Source organism: Nelusetta ayraudi, unplaced genomic scaffold, assembly GCF_046127955.1.
Source record: "Nelusetta ayraudi isolate G7.1 ecotype Tasmania unplaced genomic scaffold, CSIRO-AGI_Nayr_v1 ptg000008l, whole genome shotgun sequence".
Lineage (NCBI taxonomy): Eukaryota > Metazoa > Chordata > Actinopteri > Tetraodontiformes > Monacanthidae > Nelusetta > Nelusetta ayraudi.
Genome location: NW_027466058.1, coordinates 1,740,258 through 1,764,030, shown reverse-complemented (window position 1 = coordinate 1,764,030; position 23,773 = coordinate 1,740,258). Strand labels below are relative to the sequence as shown.

Genomic DNA, 23,773 nt, shown 5'->3' with positions numbered 1-23,773 from the left:
GTTTCTCTGTTGTAGCTTCATGATCTATCTGAAAAGTTTAAAGAAACCGGTAATTCCAAACAGTTCCGTGGAGTTCTTATTTGAGGTCACGGTCCCTTTAACAACCACACGACTTAAAAAAAAAAAAGAACTGAATAAATAATTAAAATACAAAAAAACAAAAAAACTTTTAAGCTAAATGTGGGCCTGCAGGTATCGGCCTCTAGGTGCCGCAGCGGCATGTCGCTAGTTAGAAAGACACGATGGAAACGACTCTTATCTTCCGAATTTAAATCATGGCACCAGATCTCCTGTAGGGGGCCCACTGGAGGCGGTTTCCCTTTTTATCCTGACCGCTCACTGAGCTAGCAAGCTGCTCGACTCTTCCGTCCTCCGAAAACCAAGACATTATTGAGACTGGAGAGGATCGAGAAAAGACCCAAACATTTAGGGTTCTGCAACAAGGCAAGACCAAGACGTATATTTCAAAGAAAAATCGCAACAAAACGGAACAAATGACCAGTATCTTATTTAAAATTCAAGTTTGCTACTACATAACAGCAACATTTCTTATTTTTTTCCCTCCTCACATATTGCTGCTTTGCCAGTTAATTTGAAACATTTAAAACACCAACAACTTTTCCTCATAAAATTTAACCGAAAATTACGGCATGCCAAGCCTGACCAAAATGCGTAAAAACCTTTTGTGTCTGACCTCAACACTAAAAAAAAATACACTCATCTCACTCATGGAGCTTGTGGAAGACGTCAAAGTTCTGTATGGCTCTGGGGATGAGGTAATGAACCAAAAGCTTTCTTTTCTTTTATTATGTCAGTGCAGTATTGCTGAGTGTGGACTGGTCTTGATCAGAAATCCCAAGTCAGTCCAGTCCGAGATTGAGACGAGACAAGACTGAGTAAAAATGCCTCAGAGCCCGAGACGAGACCCTTAAAAAGTGGTCTCAAAGACCAGTCTCGAGACCAAGGCCTATCTGGAGTAAGTACTACAACACTTCTGTAAATACATATTACCAACAGCCTTTCCTTTTTCCCTTCTTAACCCTAGAAATGTTTTATTTTTATTTTGTATTGCCTTATTTGTTTTTAATTGACATAATATGCCGTTGCTGTAGTTATGCAAGTTTTCCCTCTGTGGGATTAATAAAGGCGTTATATTCTATTTTGTTCTAACTTGACATATTTCCAGAGGTTAGGGTGTGTTTTAATGTGAAATAGCTAATAGGTCAGGTTTCAGTTTGATGGCCCACACATTGGAGATAAAAAAAAAAAGAAAAAAGATTAGGTTTCATTAAAAGTTTGGTTGATACAATTATTTCCATTGGACATTGCATTGTACTTTGTATCGACACCGTGTAATATCATATGACATGATGGAAAACCAACCCTGTTATATCGACACCATATAGTATCATCACATGATGGAAAAGCAAGCCTGTTTTACATAACAGAAAGAGTCCCCTGGCTTGGCCTTTAATCATTTGTCCTTTTAATTTTTTAGTAGATTAAAGACAGATTCTGTGTCACAGTGAGTAATCTGCAAACCAACTCAAGGACGACAGTCACTTAGTGCATTTGTTGCAAGAAGTCATGCACTGGTTGCTTGTTAAATTGCGTGTTAAATTCAGTTTAAAGTTACACTGAAAATCTTTGGCACTTTATTAATTTTTCGTCGGCAGTCCTGGTTGATGGAGCTTTTGAAGCACAGGTAATACTTGAAATGACCCAGCACAGTGTATAATGGAGCTTTTAGATATTCATGAGTATTGATGAGCTGATACCATGACGACACACCTGATGGTAAAACGGGTCAGTCGTACAGGACTTTTCAAAAGCCTCTGTGTTGCAATTCTTTAGGTCATTTAGAAACAGTATCTTTGTTGACATAGTTCAAGTACAGAGAAAAAGCTACGTGTTGAATTCAAGAGCTGCGGAGAATATGGGTTTTAAAAAAACATTGAGTTAAATGTTAACTGTGTGCACTTCAATCAATCAAACCAAACACGTGTTACTTGGTGCCACCTGGGCAACAGTTCCACTCGTGATAATCTCATGTGATCTTGAGCCGCTGCTGCTGCTGCTGCTGTTTACAGGCCTGACCTCAACGAGCTGAACGAGATGGCCCGTACAGTCTTCACATGTTAAAGACACTTGTCGACTGCTCTCCTCCTGGTTGGCAGCTTAAAGGATCAGATTCAATTGGCAGCGCGATCTGCTTGCATCGGTCAGTGCCACTGGTGAGGGAAGTGGAAGAGGTGGGAGGGAAGGCGTGGGGGGGGGGGGGGGGGGGGGGTCCGGCACTAAAGTGCGGCTGCCTGGTTTGCATCGGCGGAGAAAAGGGAAATCAGTCCACATGTAGGGGGCCATTGTTCTTCAGTCGAGTTCCTTTTATATGCAAACGTCGTGCATCTGCGCTGAGCAAGAGTGGTGTGATGCGATCCGCACCACTAGGTAGGGAGGGCCCCGCTCTTTGGTTTGCGCTTCATTGCCCCGTCAGAGCGGCGCCTCCAGCAGCAGCAGCAGCAGCAGGTTGTTGGTAAGTAATCCCGCTCACTTACAGAACACCGCTCTGCTGGTGGTGACTCTCGAGTCGTGCTATCGCTTGACTGCTGCTTCACAGCAAACACGGACTTATTTCATTTGCCTCATAAACTGGTACTGATTTATTTACCTCATAAACAATAAGGGCCTAAAACAAAAACAACAACAGCATAAAGTTTTCCTGGAACGGATAATTCTTTACTTCCTCCTGTAGTCAGTCAACTTTGGCCCCAAGAAGAAAAGAACACACCCAAAAAAAATAGGCGTGCGCCTCTTTATCATGATGACCCGTATATCCAGGAAACGGACGTTGCCTTTAAGCGCCCTCGGCCAGGTCACCGCTTCCTCCTCACCCCCGTCACCCAAGGGCCCTCCCATTCTCCCTCTTCCCTCCCTCCACCGGGACCTCCCATCCATCCCTCTCTCGCTCCCTCCCTGCCAGTGTCATCCAGGCGGGAGTCAGGCAGGGCCCCGCAGTTGTGTGTGAGCTGACAGCGGGAGCAGGGCCGTATCAGGTTTCCAAGGGGGCGGTAAAAAGAAAAATCACACACAGTACCTGAAGAGTGTCGCGATAAATCAGCCCTGTAAGGAGGTGAGTTGACCTGGGAGAGAGCTGCTAAACTCCTGCCTTCCTCTTTCCTCCCCCTCTCCGCTCCGGCCTTCTACAGGAGACTCACTGTTTCCCACCTTGCGTCAGGTAACACCGCAGACTTGTCGTCGTGTCGGGTTGATGACGATGGACCACAAACGGGCTCTCCCGCTGAGAGGAAGGGAAGAGGTTCCGCTGATTTCAACAGCTTGGTTAGGGAAAGGCACACACACGCTTGACTGTTGAGAAGATACGCGACTTGAGGATATTGGTTTAACATTACATGTTGCAGAATGTGTCACACGGCTGTTTGTGACGTTTTGGCTCTCAGGGCGATGAAGGCAGAATGCAGCGTTTCTCGGCGTGTTGACACTGTGAACACACGGGCTGTGGGCCGCACCCACACACCTTGTTGAATCATCCGCGCAGGTGGAGGAGCCGGTGGAGACTTGACGTGTGTTGTTTTCTCTGATTGCTTCCTTTGAGAAAATCGTGACTGATCTCACTTTTGTCTGTCTGACTCAACCCTTGCGGGTTTCTTCGCAGGCCAGTTTAACTCTCTGGCGTCACAACGGCGTCTCATCCTCTCGTGTCTTTTTTCCGTTCTTCTTTTCCAGACCCGTCAGGCCACAGACTCCGTGCCATGAGGTGACGGCCCTCTGAACCCTCATCGTCCAGCCAATATTTTTTCTGTTTCTCCCGTCGCCCACTTTGCCAGCAGACATGGTGTTTCGTCGGCGGGGCCTCGACGGCGGAATGCTCCGGGCCTGTGCGCTAGCCCTGCTGCTGGGTCTCAGCCTGGCCCAGCCAGCCCCCCAGAACCCATCCTGCGGAGGATCCGCAGCAAAGAACCTCACTCAGCCTGACTACCTCGACACGGTGAGCAGCAGCCCCCTGGGTTCCATCTCGCCCTTCGTCAAATCCTTCCTGGGGACCGTCCAGCCAAACGCCTTTCCTCAAGGTGAGTGTGAAAACATGTCATGAAAAGTCTTAATCTAAAGGTGAGAACTAATGTGAAATATAGATGCGTTTCTTTTTTGGGAGTTCATTTTTGGAATGGGATCAGTAACGATTTGAAAATGTGTATTTGTAAAAATATTGAAGGGCAAAATACTTCATGATTATAAGGATAAACGATTGAATTGTGAGTCAACTGGGAAGAATAATTTGTTTTTTTTGTTTGTTTTTCCTTTTTGATTTTGTATTACTAACATTCCAGGTAAATTTTATGCACTGTATAGGATAGGCAAGAATAAGCTTTGGCTTCAGCCTTTAATTTACACCTTAAACAAATATAAACCATTCGTTCATTCAAAATCCTGTTGAAGTGGCCTGGCCTTTGTGATCTTTACTGGGTTTTTTTTTCCATCATGGGGCAAAGGTGCTTTATCAGCAGTATTCTTACATTCTGACTCCAATAAAACCCTGAGACGTCAGCGTTTGTTAATCATTGAAAGCAAGCAGGACTTTTCCAAACTTGGTCAGTCCTACACTTGTTATTTTTAGCGGTTTGTTTCCCTGTTACTCAGAACCCTTGCTGTGTATTGTAACTACTGACTCTTTAACCCTTCAACGTTCCCTCCCGCTCTGAATTATTTTTCCACAACGAGGAGCGAAATAGACACGAAAGATTAAAAGCCATTGTCTGACATCAGTGGCCTCATTAACAGATTGGTGTATGTGGCAATTTTGCTGATTTCTGAAATGGGTTTTAAGTAGCAGCCGCTGGAGAACCTGTAGGGTTTTTGTTTGGAATGCGGCGGAACTATGAAAAGAAAAGACTTAATGGCTCCTTGTAAACCATGCGTTTGCCGGTCAAATGCTATAAAGTCACCAGGTCTCACGTTGATCAGGGTTGTAAATCAGTAATATTGCCACACAGCCGTTGCTCTGTGGCAGTTGTCTCAGTGAGCAAACAGAAGGGCGTAGTGATCGTCATACATCAAAGCTAAAAACGCAAACCAAATGCGACCAGGAACTTAAAGGGAGAGGGACGTCACATATTGACCCCATTTTCAGATGTTTGTCTTTGATCTGCAACCTCAACGGAGCTTCCTTGTGCAAATAGTAACCAAAGACCCCAACATAAATCGTTATTGATCAGTACAGGGAACGGCATATTTAGCCCCCTGTTTATGGTCCCCTCCTAAAAAAAAAAATCTTTTAGCTTCCTGGTAAAACTGATTTGCCGCCTGGAAAAGAACCTAAAGATTCACACCAAACGTGACTTGGGACATTATCATTGACCTGGGGAACAAGTCAGTGCCCTTTGTGATGTCAAAGGGCAATTATTTTGATGATGCTTTTCTCACTTCTAGGCAGTTTGTTGACAGACTGGAACGCATTGTTACTTTAGTAATAATGTGAATTTACATCAGTAATAAGTGCTTGATATGGGACCTTTGAGAGCTCTATAATTAGAGTTTATTTATCAAGGTTGAGGACATTTTAAAGTTTGGGAAAATACATCTTAAATCTTCCAATGTGCTGCTGACCAAGTGAGCGGTTCACTTCAAATCTGATTAGTTAAAGCATTAAAAAGCAGGTTTTCCATTCTGCTTTATTCTTTTCTGGGTCACAAAGCAAAAACCCAGACTTCCGTGTCCTGTTTTCCTGGTGACTTCAAGTTGGAGGTTTCAAATTCCCCTTCGCACAATGACAGATTAAAGACTTTTCTATGGCGCGCAGGGCACATTGTTGCTACTAGCTGGGCGGGGGCTTTTTTTTTTGTACATGGACAACTAGAACGCAGGTGTAGAGTTGTGCTTCAACCCCTTTGTGCTTTGTAATATGGAGCCACTGACACCATCTCTCTCTCTCTTGATTCCTTTTAAGAACTGATCATCAAGTTGATCAACGACATGACGAACCCAGAAAACCTCAGAGAAGTAAGCAAAAGTACAAAAACACCATTTAGGATTGTAGGATGCACTCTGCGTGGAGGTCCGCTGTGGGAAAACACATTAGCGCCCTCCTCAGAAAGCCCTGAGGCGGTAACATGAGAGTGTCAAGGAAGCCTTTTGTGTTTGTGTGTGTTTGTGTTTGTGTGTGTGTGTGTGTGTGTGTGTGTGTGTCCGTGTCCGTCCCCTTTTCAACTGGAGCTGCTCTCGAACTCTCGTGACGTTGATGCTCACCACTCCTGAGTCACAGCAAACCCACAAAAATCCGCTTTTGTTCAATCGTGCTGGTCTCGTTTTTTTCGAAACCGATTCCGTTGTGTTGGCAATTTCTTGAAAAATAAATCAAATGAAATCAAAAATCAACTGTGTGCGTCCTCTTGTGTGTCCAGGCCCTGGTCTACGAAATAGGTTTCCTGGTGTGCTTGGCCATCGGCGTCGTGTACATTGTCCTGATGCCCTTGGTTGGCATCCTGTTGGCGTGCTGTCGCTGCTGCGGCAACTGCGGCGGGAAGATGCATCAGAAGCAGAAGTCGTCCACCAGCTGTCGCAGGACGGCACTCTACTGGGGCACGTTCGTCACGACAGTCATTATCCTGTGAGTGCGTGTGTGTCGGGGGAAGAGAGGTTGTGGAGAGGGTGGGGGGAGTATTTTTTTGATAACGCTTTATCTGAAACAAAAAGAAAAGCCCCAGCAGTTTTTGTCCTGTGTTCACTTCCCACGGTTCTGTTAGGAATCATGTAACCGTCACGTAAATACGGGAAAAATTGGATGGCGGTTCTCTGAGGTGGAAACGAATGAACAGATACATAAATGCTGGAAATATTAAACACCCACTTGCTGTACCATAGAAATTTAGGCTGAACCGGCATACCTTTTATGTACCACAGTACGTCGGGGGCGAAGTTGAGGGGTGCGCGTCGTCTTCCTGCTATTGTGGCTCCTGTAATATTTATACAAGTTCAATCCTGTGTTTGTGTGCATGCAGGGCCGGGAACATAATCATGTTTAAAGGAAACAATGACTTCAGAAACAGCCTGAACCAGACTCCAAAGGAGTTGGACAATAACTTGGACAACGTGGACACCTTCCTCGCTGCGGTCCCTCAGGTAACACTGGGCTTCAATTCAGGGGTGTGGCTGACGAGCAGTGAGAGGTTTTGGCACTTTTTAACTTTCACTTCTAAAAGACAAACCAACCAACCTTTCTTCAAGGTCAGGTCATTCCAGATTGCTTATGAAGACTGGGGTGTTTCTTTTCCATGACGCAACCGTGCAGCACTTTGCTGGCCGCATTTTGCTGTGATGGGAGAGAACGCAAACAAGGCATCCATCTCAATTTATTGTCGGCAGTCTTGATTTGCCTTCATTTGTCAATACCAGTTTAAAAATATCTAGGTAACTTTAGTTCTCTATGCTCGCTATCACAGTTCTTCTTTTGTGTGAGACCCTTATCCAGATGCCCAGTTAGTCCACCGGTTAATAACAAACTCTGTGCAGTCCTAATGTGCTTGACTTAAAGGCACAGGGAAGCAATGAGAATAAAGGGAGAAGGGCAGGATTATTTTCTGTTAGTTTTTTTCTTTTTTTTTAGGCAGCCATCCAGTCACCATTATTGACATAGTTCATGTTTGGTTAAGTCATTAAGTCATTGTTGAACAGGTTGTCTTTCCTACCTGCAGCAACTCAACTACGTGGTGAATGAGAGCTCCAGAACTGTAAACGAGGTTGAAAAGAATCTTGACGGTGAGCAGGGGAATAGCCAGAAACAAAAAAGACAATTTTATTGGCTTTTTTTGTGCCCCCCTCCCCATCCCACTTTTTCAGGCATTTAACCGTGTCGTACCTTTCTTGTCTGTTTCTCGGTTTCAGACATTGGAAATCAGCTAGGAGGAGCGATCCAGAATCGGGTAAATGACATCCTGAACAAAGCGGTGGACTCGGTTAGACTCATGGACCAAGGTAAGACATTGCTGCGTGCTGTGTCCTGTTTGATTATGAGCATGTAGGTGCTTGTGTGCGGTTTAAAAAATTTGTGTGGCATAACTTTGAAGGTGATTGGGCAATTGGGCAGGAGCCTTTCTGTGGGGTGATGGGTGAGATTTAGAATAAGAATAAGAATGTTTATTTCCCCACAATGGAGAAATTGCCTGTGCATTAGCTGTGATGTGCACCTTGCAGGTAAAAGTCCTGAGTCCTAGAAAAATCAAACCCAAGACATAACACGGTGAAGCCGCTTCAGCGTCCGCTAGACCTTTTGCTGTTTCCTGTGTGTGTCTGAAACCGGCTTGCAGCTTCTGCTTCTTGCTGGTCACAACGAAAAGGAAGTTCAGTGGTGATGGAATCCAATGAAACTGACAGGAACCACTTGGCCTCAGTGCTTGGCATGACGCATGATTGAATTTTCAGATACGATCTAACCTGAGGGTCAACAGTTATAGATAGAAAGCAATGAAGGGCCCGTGTTATGTAACCTTTTGTTGTAAAATCTGATTGCATTGATTTTTTTGTGTCAGTCTTTTGTGCCCTTGTCTTTGGTCACACTGTTGTGTTTTTGCACTGACAGAGACTGGTAACACCGATGGACAACTGAGCACGTTGGATACGCTCTTGACCGATCTGCAGACAGACGTGGACAGACTCAAGACCAACGTCACCGCTGTAAAAGATCGTGTTAGTGCCACAATCAACAACCCGGTCTGCAAAACCTGCGGCTCGCTGCATCCTCTGCTGCAAGAGCTGACGCTGGACTCGCTCACCGTCTCTGTAAGTGCTCACCGGATTTGAGTACTTTCGTCACTTTGGTCGGTTCAGACCATTTAGGATTAGCATGAGGGACGCTCTGGAAAAATTTGGCAAACCTCAACCCTGATCACGAACAGGCAGTACCAGTCATTATCAGCCTTCAAAGCTGCTTCTGACACAGTCTGACACAGGCTGACAGGGTGTGACACATGACAGTGGCCCACAATTTTGGACTTTGAGCAGCTGATTATTGTGTATATGTTTTTCAGCTTCTGTGGTTGCTACTACCAATACATTATTATTATTAGTAGTAGTAATAATGATGATAATAATAATAATAATAATAATAATAATAATAATAATAATAATAATAAAATGCCGTGCCATTCTCCAGTCTTCTACTCTACTCATTCTTTTACATTATCTCATTTACATTTTAACCTTGGCCAATGTGGGCTTTTTCTGACTGAGGTCTGCTGCCCTCCTCTGGCAGTGTAGAGTATAACTCCATCCTACATGCTGATGCTGCTCATGTCGCTGCTCTGTTTCTTACAGAAGTCAAGCTTGAATGACATTCAGGCTGCCGTGGATAAAATCAAGACTCTCAACCTCACATCCAAAATCGCAGAGGTCAGTCACAAAAAAAGTTTTCTTTTTATTTTAACAATGTCTGCCGAAATATAGAAGTGCAGTGATTATTTTTAATCAGTAAGATAAAAAGAGAGAGAGTAAAGCTAACATTTAGAATTGAGAATGCATTTCTTTTTATTATTTTTTTGCTTAAGGACGTATTCAGTCTTGTGCGCATAGTAACTGCCATGAGTTGCAGCCCAAATCCATGCTGTAACTGCTGCTCCATTAACTAAACTGAACAGGTGTAAGGATGGTGGGAAGAGCGTGAACGTAACCGTAGAGAACGCAGGAAAAGCAAAACACAGATTTGCAATTGCGAGTTGTAAATTCATGCAACCGAAGAATCACTTTAGAGACACAATGTTGCCCGTCATCGGAAGGCAAACTTCACACTGGAGTGGACAGCTTGCCATAAATCACTCGCAGAAACAGAAGGACTATGTTTTTGAGCATTGGCTTGACCCCACTCTGAATGTCTGTTTGTCGCGTCGCCAGGTGGAGAACTTCTACAAAAGCATCCCCGCCAGAGTGTCTCAAGAAACTGTTGATGTAGTTGCAAGTAAGCGTTTTGCATCTGCACCCACAAACTGTTTTGAGGCGAGGACAAAGACATTTTTAAAAAGAGATCCGTGTGTGTGTTCGTGTTACAGGCAGCAAGACGTTTTTGGATAACATCAAAACCCAGATCTCTTCAGTGACGGAGGAAATCCCCCTAGATGCTCTGTCTGACGTGTCGCAGAGCATTGAGCAAGTGCAGAGTGAAATCAACAGACTCGCGCCACAAATTCTACACATAGACAGTATTAGGTGAGAAGCCTCAAAGGCCACGTGCTTGCGTGTCGTCAAATGCACAGGGAGCTGCGTGTTTTAAAGACAAATGTCCTCCCTCAGGTGGAGAGTCAGTTTGATCGTGTGCTGCCTGGTCCTCCTGGTGGTGGTGTGCAACATCCTGGGTCTCCTGCTGGGCCCCATTGGCCTTAAGGCCCACGAAGACCCGACCAAACGCTCCTGCACGGCTGACTGTGGCGGCACCTTCTTCATGATGTGAGTGCTGCAGCTCAACTCTTTGACGTGCACCAAGTTAATTTCCAGCCAGGCGCCCTCGACCAAATGCCTTGTATGAAAGTCTGGATTGGGAGGAGGAGGACAAATGCATAGAAGCGATCTCACTGTGCACCATACGCGTGCGTATTCCATTGCATTTTATCGACCTTTTGATCTTGACTGCTTTTCAGGAGTGCAGGCTTCAGCTTCGTCTTCTCCTGGCTCTTCATGATCATTGTTGTGCTGCTGTTCGCGGTCGGCGGCGGCTTTTACACCCTTGGCTGTAAGCCCTGGGACACTGGAGAACTGCTGAAGGTAGACATAGAGACATATCAACCTGTGGTATTTAGAAATATTATCTTAAGTAATATCCATAAACTTGGTTCTAATATTTTTCATCTTTTTAGTTTGTTGATGCCCAATATGAGCTTGGTCCTGTGCTGGGATTTGATAGTAACATCACCTACTCTGGAGCCTATCAGTATGTGATTCCGATCCACTGTGAACAGAAACTGTTTGGTTTTGTCTCATGTGTTTGTGTGACGTCTATTGTACATTGTCCAGAATTCAGATTTTTCATTTTCTGTTTTTCTTTCAGAGACTGTCTGGATAACAAAACGGTGTGGACGACATTCCACTTGAGTCAGACCATCAACCTGGATGACCTGCTGAATGTGTCAAATGTGAGAGTAACACGTAACACGCAGACGTAGACGCAGGAGCCCTTCGCTCGCTACACTTCTCCCCCACCTCACACCTCCGTTTCTCACACACAGTACACAGATGAGATCCAGGGTATCTTCGATAAGGCAGACATCACCCTGGAAGCCATCACCATCCTGACCCCTGCTGATAAAAGCCAGCTGACTGAATTCTCCAGCACGGCTGCGTCCTTGGACATGTCTGCCGTCATGATGGAGGTTGGTGCCTGTCTTTCTTTTTCCACCTCAGAGTCGCTCGGCCACACACACGTCGGCAGGTCTGCGACTGCGCAACACTAAATGCTTGCTCTTCCTTCTTAGATGGAGAATATCTACAAGCTCAATCTGAATACGACGGCTGATAAACTCGACCTGGCTGCTGATGGTCATGTGAGTCACCGGGCTTTTCTAAAAACAGCTTCTTTTTGCCCCGCAATGTTTCTACTCTGCATCTCTGGAGCTCAACATGTTTGGCTGTTTATAGACAAACCCTGCGATTGAAAAAGAGCTCCAAGATGAGGCCACAGACCTGAGGAATCTCCAGTCTTGGGTGGAAACAACCATCTACCCTCAAATGGTGAGCAGCTTTCCTCTTCGTGGCAGCCACCTCCTTGACTCTGCAGCGCTCAGTACTCCTTATCTGCCTCCAACTCAAATGCTGTTTTTCCCTTTAGCGGAACATCAATTCGACCATGCAAAGCCTGCAATCCTCCGTGGGGAAAATCACTGTGAGCACACGACGCCCGGACGCGGCCAGAATTGAGCTCAAGTCTTTTTTTATTCTCTTCACTCACTCTTTCTTCTTCGTCTCGTTTCCCTCCAGCCGATGGTGGGGGACTTGCTGACCAACGTGGAGGCAGCGCAAGCCTTCATCAACACAAACACGACACAGATCATCAAGACTGTGAGTTGGGGGGCCCGCGAGTCACATGAGCTTTCGGGGGTGGTGGACACTCTTGCCATGTGGCTTGTTAAGTAATGCCTGCGTTAGGTTCAGCCATTGAGCGAGGGAAGAGGTCTGGGGATGACTCTGAAAGCGACGCCTCTGCCTGTCTCCATTGCTGTTTATTTACACACGTAGAGGCATGAGTGCAGCGTAGTTAATAAAAAAATTGCACAGGGACGTGCAGAATGTGTGTCCTCTTCTCCGCACAAAATCCCTCTCGGTGTAATCGAACAAAATTTTGTTGCCGGAATATTTGGACGTAAGCAGGATGAACGTTACTGTCTGACCTCTTCTCCAATGAAATGGGAACTCGAATGGCCCCTGGACATGAAATGCGGTGTGTCCCAGTGTCCCTGCCTGCTAGTCATTATACCAGTGGAGTTACTTCTGGGTCACTACAGAGGACTTATTTCCCAGAATTCTGCCTGCCGAGATGACATGGCATTCATCGGATTCCTCATGACTTGCGCATGAACAAAATGAGTGGAATTCACTCCTGTCTCCCTCTGCTTCTGTCCCAGGAGAGCCAAAAGTTTTTGGACTGTCAGCTGGGCTACTTCACAGTTTATGCAGACTGGGCCAAAGAGACGGTAAAAGACTGTTTATTCACATCGTTATTTCACAAATGTCTTGACCGATAAGAACCATCGCTGATCTTTGCATCTCCCACCAACAGATCACCAACGAGTTGGGACGTTGCGGGCCGGTGGCGAAAGCTGTGCTGTCGGTTGAGACAATTCTCTGCTCGCAGCTGGTGGACTCTATGGTAATCATCTTGCACCGTTATCGCTGAAAGTTTTTTTCTCAACTTTGAGGGTTTACACTCGAGCAAATATGTCTAAAGGTTCCATGTTATTTGCGTGATCAGATTTCCGTGTGTATGACAAGACTGCAGCAGCAATGGCGTTATGGCAATTTCCAGGGTTATTACATTAATTTTGGTTGTCTACTTCCAACAATAAACAAGGGTTCTAGGTCAAAATGCAAAAAAACAAAACAAAAAAAATATTTTGAGCTGTAGAGACCTCAGAAAACACGTGTCTCTTGCCTTCAGTCTGAAGAGGCTGTTTTGGCTCTCTTCCCCCCTCCCCTACCTGCTCCGTCCGTGGCTCTGCCTTGGAAAAGCTCACTTCCCTGGGATTGGCCAGCTGCTCACTGCGAGCACTATCTTTTTGCAAAAAAAACCCCCAAAAAACCCGGTGAGAAGTTTCTGTAATGATCGTCTCGACTTGTGACGTAGAGTCGAGCAAAATCCTAAAAGCTTGTTTTCGCAAAGTAACACAAAAAAGCAGCCCATCTAGAAATACGTAAGATGTAATTTAATCGTACTACCGTTGCAGTATCGCAAAAGGGGTCCCATTATGAAAGGTTTTTTATAATAGAACCCCTATTATAAAAAAACATTTACAATAGGGTCCCATTACGTATGAAATGTGCATTTTATATGTTGTCGCATATAAAATGCACATCAGCAGGACACGCAGCATACTTATTAGCCCTGTGTTTGTGGCTTACTGCAAAAGCGCTCGTTGGTTTTGGAAGTGGACAAAGACAATGTGACAACAGAGGAGAGAATAAACACCTGGTTTGTGTCGCACCCATCCGGGTGAGTTATAACAAAGGTTAAGGTGCTCTTCGTGATGTCACAATGGGACACTTGAATTACACATTTTTCATTTGCATAATGTGGGACCTTTGCCTCAAAACTTTGGTTAAACCGCTTTATTGTGAAAATGATCTTCTTTTGCGTTGCATAACATCCTCCCCTCCTCTCCCGTCTTCTCCTTAGAATACATTCTGGTTCGGCCTGGGCTGGTGCTTGGTCTTTTTCATCCCCAGCATCATCTTGTCTATCAAACTCGCCAAGTTCTACCGCAAAATGAAATACACTGATGTCTATGAGTAAGTGTCCCCCTCACCCCCTCCACATGCAGTCTTCTTGAGGTATCCCAGCAATTCCCTAACTGATCAGTCTCACTGTGCTAGCACAACTTCAGCCTCCGCTGAAATTCTTTGTCCACCCTGTGATGACACAGTGTGTCCACCAAGTGGGGACTATGAGTGTCCACCTAGTGGGAATAATGAGGGTCCACCCAGCTGTGACAATGAGTGTCTACCGAGTGAAGACATTAAATATCCACCCAGTAAAGACAATGAGTGTCCACCTACTGAAGACACTGAGCGTCCACCCAGTGAAGACTCTGAGTGGCCACCCAGTGAAGACTCTGAGTGTCCACCTAGTGAAGACTCGTGAGTGTCCACTCAGCTGTGACAATGAGCGTCCACCCAGTGAAGACTCTGAGTGTCCACCCGGTGAAGACTCGTGAGTGTCCACTCAGCTGTGACAATGAGCGTCCACCCAGTGAAGACTCTGAGTGTCCACCCGGTGAAGACTCGTGAGTGTCCACTCAGCTGTGACAATCAGTGTCCACCCTGTGAAGACACTGAGTGGCATGACAAGCCCTTGAGTGAGTCCCCACAAGCTCAGGAACAGTACAACTTATCGGACACCGCGGAGAATGAGAGCTAGCTGACTGTCTTCACGAGAGAGGGGGCGCAATAACTGCCCCCGCGCAAATGTGACACTCGTGTGCTACTGGGAAGATGTGAGCGCTGAAGACGTGACGGTGGAGAACACATCGTTTGTGCGGTTAAGGTTGACCCTCAGGAAGGACATGAGACGTTTGGTGATCTGCGATACCTCAACTGTTAATTTGCTGATCTGTGAATCAAATGTCTGTGATATTTCTTCTTATTTTTACAGAGATGAGTAGCGTGAAAATCAACCGCTCAACTCTGAACTGCTGATGCTGCTGCTGCTTTCATAATTCTGAGAATGTTTCCAGCAAATTCCACAATCGACTGTAGGGAGTCAATTGCATTCACATGTGAGTAGTAGGCCCAACACTGTGATTCAAAAAAGAAATGTGGGTATTTGTGAAGCGTAGCATGAATTCAAAAGGGAATCTGAAACCCTGTACTGTTCATCTGGACACTGCTGTGTTATCAGAGTGGAACCGTGCGTGTATCTGTGCCAATCTCTCTGAGGAGACATTTCTTACGTTTAACTTGCAGTTGAACTGCAAAATCCATTTTCTGTACAAATCCTGACGTGATTCTTGTCGTGTGACCGATGTGACTGCTATCATGAGTCCTGCCATATTTTCAAACATATGAAGTGTTTTTCGTACCATTTCCAGAATTGTTGTTTTCTTTTTTCTTTTTTATAAGCGTAACTTCTGACTGATGTGATTTGTCTTTTGATGCGGATCGTTCTTTTGTACATTACGTTTTCTCATTTCAAACTGTAGACTGTAAAGTGCAAAAGTGCACGTTAATGGTTCGGAACATTTCTGTCTTGCTGTTGTGGAGAGAGGAGAGAGAAAAAAAAAAACCCATCCGACTGCACTGACTCTTGTGTGCATTTTTTCTGCTCGTTGCGCCGTAACGTGTGAGGAATCTTAGATCAGTCTGTCGCTAATGTCCACAGCGACCTCCAGAAGGCTTCTCCGCGGTGTCTATAACTCACTGTGTCCCTTTGGACGGCATAAGAAGCTTAATTACTCTGCAGCTATAAGTGGCTGGCGTCTGAAAACCCCGGATTATTACCATTATTGCAGTTTATCTCCCCTCCAACAGCGTGGGCACATCGGCAAACTCGCATGGCCGTGCTGACACGCATGGGCCGTACAAATTTAGAAGAACGGCTCAGACTGCACAAGCACACAGCTCTCACTTTGTGGTGATTTACTTTTAGACTCTGTGTCCCTCCGTATGGGACTCATCTTGTCAAGCAGAACTAATGAGACATTGCAAATAGAATAGAAATTTCTTAAACAACGTTAATCTCGCCGGCTGGGCGATTCACTCCACCCCCGTTGTTGCTTTGCCTGACTTTGGAATGTTTGCACACAAATGGGATCACAGCCTTTGGTGGGGGGAAAAGTGGTGAATTTAATTGGAGGCTGATGATCCATTGGGCTCATTCGCAGTCCCGTTTTCTTTGCAGCGCTTCCATTTGTGCCGCTCTGTAGGGCACTACTTAAAGCCGTGCAGAGGACACGGAGAACCCTGGCAGCATCTGCCTGGATCTATTACCCTTTACAGGATTCCGCCTATAATTAGAACAAGCGGATCGATGGCCTAAGAGCCACTGGGGCGACGGGAGACCTTGTAACGTCGGGAGGTGAATGCAGAGAGAGATTCGATAGGTAAAATAGGAGCGGGGAGGAAAATGGATGGAGAGGGGCGATGCTTGATATCAGGTTGCGACTCCTCCTGTGTCTCGCTGCCGTGCTGCTCCGTCTGGGGAGCAGACGGCCCCTCCGTAAACCACCCGCCGGAGCACTCGCTGACCTTCACTCACCCTGGACTCCCACCCACACGTACCTTTGTGAGAAAAGGCCTCTCTACTGTGGCAACCAGCAATGCCCCTGTCCCACCTGTGTTGTAGTTAAAACCTTAGAAGTTCTAACAACTGAACATCTCTGAATTGTGGAGAGTGAATTTGCCCGGCCAGCTCCTTCAACCACACACACACACAATAAAACATGTAGCCAATTGTTTTGTAACCCCATAGGTTTGTTTTTTTAAGATATACCTTCTAAGTTGTAAATAACCAGTTCAACTGTTTCAAGTTAACTATGATGTTTTTATAAACTAGTAATGCTGAAATAGTTAATAAAAACGAGCTAGAAAAAGGAAAAAAAAAAAAAAAACTTTGCTCCTTATGCACGTTATTGGAACTTAACGGCCCACAACTGAAGTGATGAATACTGTCGGTGTAGCTTAAACCTTAATCTCACTGATGACAAGGATGATGTGCATTGCTGAGTTCTGTACATAAGAAATAAGAAATTCAGGGCATGTTTTATATTCATTTTAATAGCATACAGCACTCTTTCATAAATACTTGCATACATTTTCTTTTTTTAAATACTGCTCAGGGGGAAGCGTCATCAAAAGTCATCAATTGTCACGTGGAACTGAGTTAATCAAAAAAACAAAAACAAAAAATGCTTCCTTCTTTATTAATGATAACCGGAAGCAGAGTTAAGGCAGAGTTAACATTTAACATCCTGACAGTGACTATCGCCGGCCGAGTGGGTAAGTGGACAAGGTTCCAGTGACTCAGATGGACTGAAGACACGTGCAGCACGAATTGGAACTCATAGCGCAGAGCTGCAAATTGCCCCAAAGATATTTGGCCACGCCTGTTTATAGGTTTATGCACTCAGACCAGTATTAGGAGATCAGCTGGGTGTCTGCAATAAAATGGAACCATTATAAAACAATCTGAGCTCAAAAACAAAAACAAACCCCCAAAACTGCGTAAGAAAGATAAAAAAAAAAAAGCAGCCTTGAGTCTTCCTGCGCGTTTTTCTTTTGCCAGATGCAGCAGGAATGTGACAATATCCTGCTACTTCAAGGCAGCGCTGAGAATGAGAGCTTTGATTGGTTGGCAGCATTTTTAGAGTCTGAATGTTACTTTGTCAAACCAGTTCCAGTGCAACTACCTTGGACACGCCGTGTTTTCTAAAAGGTTAACACAATTTTTTTTTTTCTTTATAGAAAGGTTCACATTTATACAGCAAAAAAAAAAACATTAATTATTTTAATTAATAACGACATTAATGAACGTTGAACGCTACAAGAAAACCAAGGCTCGGAAGAGGCACTTAAATGTAGTTCAGCTTACTGCACTTAATCAAGAAACGTTCTCTGTAAATGTTAAAGGCATAATAGCAAAAACAATACCGACAGGGGCGAAATAGTGCAATCAGTGTCAGGCCATGGAGAAAACAATCTGGAGCAAAGCAAGAGGAGCAATGAAGGAGGAAGTACACGACCAGCTAATGTAAGCAGCAGCAGCTGTAGCTGCGGCTGTGGCAGCAGGGATATTAATCACACTGTGCCCGGCCCACACTCGACTCCTAACTGAATTACCCCAGAAATTGAATTTTCCGTTGAACTGTGAGTCACTTGAACTGAAAACCGAGTTTGGAATGTCCTGTGACGGAGCAGAGCGCGACACGGTGGCAGCCAGAGAGACGGACGGTAACAGCGGTGCGAGGCGGGCTCGCGGTTTTTAGTTTGGCTTGCAGAGCTGTGAGGTTGTTGTTTTGTGCATTTTTATATATATGTATATATATATATATATATGTATATATATATATATATATATATATATATATATATATATATATATATATATACATATATAAAAAAAGACAAGAAACAACAACCAAAAAAAACCCAGGTCAGCTGGAGAGAGAACGCGAGGCTCACGTGCGTCCTCTCCCTCTTTGTGTCTTTTCTAGCAAAAACCTCTCCTTGAAACACTTGAACACAAAGGGGCGGCTTGTCCTCCCTCACGACACTTTGCAGAGTGAAAAACCTCTGCGAACCCACGCGGACGAGGCTGCTGCAATTGGGACGTCGGCCGCACCTGACAAGGCCGGTTACATTCTACACGTAGGTCAGACCCCGACAAGGCGGGCGGTGTGGGGTTAGTGGCTTCGCTTCCGTCAGGGTGAACGCACCGCACCGTCTGTCCGCCGATGCTACACGTCGTCGTCGCCGCCGACCGACGGTCCTTGAACGAAGGCTGTGAGCGTTGACACAACAATGTGCAGTTAAGGCTTGAGACTTAAATAACAGTCGACCGATGCAGTATGTACACACGAAGAAAGCGTATTTACACTGGTAAGATCCTCAGTGGTCATTTCTTTTTGTCTTGCACTTCATCTGGTTTACCACTGGTTATAAAATACTGTCAATACCTGCGGAACACCGACATTCTTTTTTTTTTTTTTCCGCCTTCGATTGTCGGAAAACGCAGTTTCGATGCGGTGAGGCCAACATGGAGGATTTTGTTCAGTTCCGCGTCGCTCACACCGGGTCGGCAGACAGCGTGGACGGCTGCTGCTCGGCGAGGAGAAGAGCCGAGACGTTGTTGCACGGCGGCGATGAGGAGACGAGACGGTCCGAGCCGGGCTCCGCGGCGGGCTGGCGAGGGGGCGCGGGGGGCGGGAAGGAGGGCGACTGGAGGATGTCGGCGTAGTGCTGGCTGGGCTTGGCCTCCCGCTGGAGGACCCTCCTCAGCAGGGGCTTCAGCAGGCCGATGGTCAGCTGGCCGCCCCGGGGGTCCGCGAAGGGGGCCGGCTGCGACGGGCCGACGCTGTACAGGGCGAAGGAGGAGGCGGACGGGGACGAGGGCGAGTTGTTGGGGGACGAGAGGTTCTTCAGCACCAGGTTGAGGATGGCGGTGACGGTGAGGTCCTCCGGGCACAGGGCCCACAGCAGGTCCAGGTAGGGATCCAGGTCCCGGTGCTGGGCCACCTCGCACAGCAGCGTGGTGAAGATCTCTTTGTTGAGCAGCGGGCTCTGCTTGCAGAACTCCTGGGCCACGCGGGTCACCTTCTCCCACCGCTGCTTGGCCATGAGGACCCTCATTGCCTGCAGGATGGCGTTGGGCCGGCCGCTGACCAGCAGCAGCTCCACCTCCAGGTCCTGGTGCTGGGCCTTGTCCCGCGACAGCACGGCCAGGGCCCGTTTGTAGAGCGGCGTGCCGCTCCAGGAGGAGGCGGAGGAGGAGGATGATGAAGAGGACGAGGAGGTCACGCTCAGGCCCAGGCTGGCCGAGCCCTGCTGCTGCTGCTGCTGGGCCAGCGCCAGGAACCCGGGCAGCCAGCTGGGCTGGAACCTGAGTAGCGAATGGCAGAGGAGCTCAAACACGGGCACGGCGGCGTCGGGCTCGGCCCTGCGGTTGTTGGGGACGTCGGCGGGGCTCAGGACCGTCTTCCACACGTCCGGTGGGGCCTTGGAGGACAGGGCGCCCTCGCTGTTGCGGTGCAGCCGCAGGGCGAGCTGCGCCGCCCTCCACGCCTGGCCCGGGAACAGGCGGAAGACGGAGTTGAGGTGGAGCAGGGCGTCTACGTCCAGCTCCGGGGACGACAGCACCCGGGCCACCTCCATCTCCACCAGGCTCTCGCACACCGCCTCCACCTCCGCCACGCCCCCCCCCACTAATCTGGCCTTCAACTCCTCCAGGCACGCCAGGGCCTTGAGCTCCACCTCCACGGAGGCCGTGAGCTTATCCTGGCCCTTGTCCTCCGCCTCCCTCTGCCTGGAGCTGCCGGTGTTGACGTAGTCCCTGAGGATGGAGGCCAGGGCAATGGGAGCCTGGAACCTGCCGCCCCTTTTGAGCGCGTCCACGGTGAGCTGGGTCCTGCTCAGGCTCCTCTGCTGGTAGTACTTGCAGGCCTCCTCGAACACGGCCTCCACCAGCAGCGCCCCAGAGTGAACGTGTTCCGCGGCGCCCCAGTTGGAGTGCTTCGTCTTGGGGTTGCAGTCGTTGGCCTCGGCCTCCTTTGACACGACCGCAAAGAGTCCGGTCGGGGTGAAGAGATGGGGGGTGCACTTTTTGGCCTGGTTCACGTACAGCAACCCCTCTTTCTTCAGCGAGATGGTCTCCAACTCTTTGCCGTTCTTGACATCGACCAAACGGAGGGTTTTCTCCATCAGCAGCGCCAGGGTGTCCCGGTACAGGCGGAGGTCGGTGCGAGCGCCGGGCGTCAAAGAGTCGCTCCCGGCCGCCTTGTACACCTTCCGCAGAACGCCGTCTCTCTGCAGGTGACACACCCAGCCCGTGCTGAACAGCAGCAGCAGACCTCCGCACGCCGTCGGGGAGAAGTTGCGGATCTCGGGCGGGTCGCGGGTGGACAGGTACCCCAGGCAGTCCACCACCAGCCTCTTGAAGTCCGACTCCTTGGCCGTCTTCAAGGGCGTGTTCTTGCAGGCGGTGCTGACCGTGAAGGAGTCGTGGCGAGGGGACCACGAGAGGAGAAACCCGGAGATGCTCCGCAGCGGCCTCGCCCTCAGGTCGGGCAGGAGGTGCACGCGCTCGCCCGAGCCCACCAGGGTGAACCTGGGATTGTTGTGCAGGGTGATCTTCACTCCGCCGAGGACGACGGCGGCCTCCTCCACCTCCACCTCCCTCCTGCAGACGCAGTACCTCAGCTTGTTCCTGGCCGAGCCCAGCGCAGGGGAGCTCTCCGAGGGCGGCCTCTCCTCGCACCACACGACCAGGGTGCCACTCGCGCACACGGACACCACTCTGGCCCGCGGGCTGTTGCATAGGTCAGAGGTCTGCAGCAGGCGCCAGCCGCCCTTGCACGGCTGGAACCTCCAGAACTCCGCTTTCCCATCCTCGTAGATTACGGCCGCGGTGGCTGCAGCCAAGTACAAGACATCCACGATGGGCGCCGCTCGGGTGGGACACAGATCCTGCCTCTTCTGGTTGTGGATCAGTTGGGGTCTCTCGTGCTGGTCCAAAGTCACGAGACCGACGTGAGGCTTGCGCTGGATAATATGGACGTGACGTCCCTCCGGGCTCAGGCGAACATTTGACAGAGGAGTTTTCGGCTCGTTGTCGGTCGCTTTAAAGATGTCCGTTAGCTCGTTACTTCCAGTGTAGTCCCCGAAATCTGACAGCTGCTCCAGCACCAACCGCGCCATAACTCCCTTGCGCTCAGCCCGAGCGGAGGAATGCGGCTAAGCTCGTGTTAGTAACTTTACGGCGACCTATTAACTAGCCCGCTAGCTTGCGGAGCGCATAGTTGCTACATGGGTGCCTAGCCGAATGGCATCCCCCGTTGGCTCCTACCGCGGTCTTCATCCCGCTGTTACGGCTCCGGCGGAAGGATACGTCATCTGCGTGCCGTCGGCCCCGCTTAAGCACATGTCGACGGGTCGAAACCGGGCGAAACGGGCCGCTGACAGCAGACGTTGGGCAGGTTTACGGTCCAAATGGAGGAGGACTCCGCAGTCATTCCGATGCTAGGCTAGCACTGACTGCCCTGACATCACGGGATTGTGAGTTTCCGGATACCGAGCGTGTTTTGCATAAAGGGGCGGAACGGGAGGCAGAGCAAAGAGCGTGACGCGCCACCGAGCTCAACAAGCGCCTCGCGGTAAGAGTCGTTCACTGGCCACAGTCAGGTGTGTTGGCATTTGAGTGAAAGTAAAACTGTGAAAAAGGCCAAACACACACAGACGAACATAGACGCATCTATTTATGGAGGTCAGTATCTGTCACTGTTTGGAAAAAACAAAACAAAAACAACAACCTCTAAACTTTCTCAGCCATTTCACAAAATACTATATATAATAATGTCCATTGGTTATATTATATATATTATACAAATATAGTATATAAGTATTTTAGAAAATATGAATTTGCCATTTGAATCAACAACACCAACACCAACACCAACACCACCACCACCAACAACAGCATGGACAATCTCCAAACTTGCACAGTTCTTTTTTCAAATCTGAGTATCTGAATGCTGAAGGCCTTCAAAACCTGTTCAACACACAGAAAACTGCTTTAGAGAGACCTTAATATCATTTTTAATAGATTTAAGTTTCAGTTATTTCTTTGTGTGTTGATGTGTATTAGATTAGAGATGCACTGAGTGATGTATCTGACTTTGCAGAAAAAAACAAAACAATTGAAAGACTTTAGCCTTGAACCACCAGGAGCATTTACCCTATAAAATGCTATTTGTGGAAAATAAAGGAACATAATCTTTCATGTATCCACAAGTATCTCTCCCAGATACTACTGGTAGGCTTTTGATACTTTTTGCAAGACCATTTGTAACAATTCATGCATTCCACATTTTGGACAAATTCTATTCAAAAAAAGTAAAGAAACAAATGGCATTGCATGTCCAATTTCTGTTTCTCTTTGACACCATTGGGCATTGTGACAAATCAGTTTCAGTATGCCAACATTAACTTTGGCAGGAGGCTGTGAAAAGCGTGGCTGGTTCGATACCAACCTGAGAAAATGACTCAGTATCAGGATGCTCCCTGCTTCACACCCCAGATGTGACAGCAGGAGGATTTCACTGGGGGTTGGTTGAACTTACATGTCAGAATAGAAAGAAAAGCTGTGAGGTGTTTCAGGGGCCAACTAACAGGCCCACACAGAGGGAGGAAAAGAAATTAATTACAGTCTGAGTTAAATGCTAATTTGCAGTGACTCACAATGTAATTTAATGTTTGTTCATTACCGAACAAACTGGCAACTTGTAAGTCAGCCCACACTGTGAAGCTGTGCTGGTAAATAAATTGAACTGTGATGAAATTTGGACCACCAGAAGGAGAACGAGACAGACTTTCTAATACGGCTGGAACAGGCACAACAGTTGGCTACATCTCCAGTAGATATTTTGAATCTGATAAATGAGAATATCTTTGCGCTCATCCTTTTGTGTTACTTTCTGCAAACGTTCCCTCTGAGCTTTTAGAATGCTGTCCAACAAGGTGGCTTTTCATCTGCTGTTCACAGCCATGACTGAACGATAAGGGCCCCAGTCACTTAAGTTCATAATAAGCTGGCCAGTGTTTAACAGCATTAGATGAATTAGAGCAAGAGCTTGTGATACCAATCATGTAATCAAGTGATGTGGAGGTGGATTTTTTTTTCCTGCTAGAGTGCATGTTCAAAAAAACCCACACAAAAAATCAGAAGATAAAAACATCTTTCTACACTTTTAAGTGGTATCAGCTGAGTCTTATCTGCTTTGATTATTTCTTATATCCTGCTGTTTCACTCTTTGTCCAGTGGGAGGCAGACTCGATCTTCACTGAGTTAATGTTCACGACA

The 23,773-nt window shown here is 47.3% G+C and overlaps 2 protein-coding genes across 3 annotated transcripts; one reads left to right on the top strand and one right to left on the bottom strand.

The window, feature by feature from the left end:
- Nucleotides 1-1,608: 1,608 nt before the first annotated feature.
- On the top strand, nt 1,609-15,501 carry prom2 (prominin 2). 2 transcript variants are annotated; one of them, XM_076018593.1, is made up of 23 exons: nt 1,609-1,705; nt 3,745-4,088; nt 5,963-6,015; nt 6,417-6,622; nt 7,014-7,134; nt 7,707-7,770; nt 7,897-7,986; nt 8,591-8,790; nt 9,325-9,399; nt 9,898-9,961; nt 10,053-10,209; nt 10,294-10,446; nt 10,638-10,761; nt 10,854-10,927; nt 11,045-11,129; nt 11,223-11,366; nt 11,469-11,537; nt 11,632-11,724; nt 11,822-11,875; nt 11,971-12,051; nt 12,615-12,683; nt 12,770-12,859; nt 13,883-15,501. In XM_076018593.1, the coding sequence occupies exons 2-23, from the start codon at nt 3,851-3,853 to the stop codon at nt 13,997-13,999; spliced, it is 2,421 nt and encodes an 806-aa protein (XP_075874708.1). In that variant the 5' UTR covers nt 1,609-1,705; nt 3,745-3,850; the 3' UTR covers nt 14,000-15,501. The 2 variants fall into 2 exon arrangements, with proteins under 2 accessions (XP_075874708.1, XP_075874709.1); XM_076018594.1 differs by lacking the exon at nt 1,609-1,705 and adding an exon at nt 3,109-3,235.
- Nucleotides 15,502-16,960: 1,459 nt separating this feature from the next.
- Nucleotides 16,961-21,975, bottom strand: hps6 (HPS6 biogenesis of lysosomal organelles complex 2 subunit 3). The gene has a single exon (XM_076018592.1). It carries the CDS (start codon nt 21,610-21,612, stop codon nt 18,985-18,987), a length of 2,628 nt encoding a protein of 875 aa, XP_075874707.1. The 5' UTR covers nt 21,613-21,975; the 3' UTR covers nt 16,961-18,984.
- Nucleotides 21,976-23,773: the final 1,798 nt, after the last annotated feature.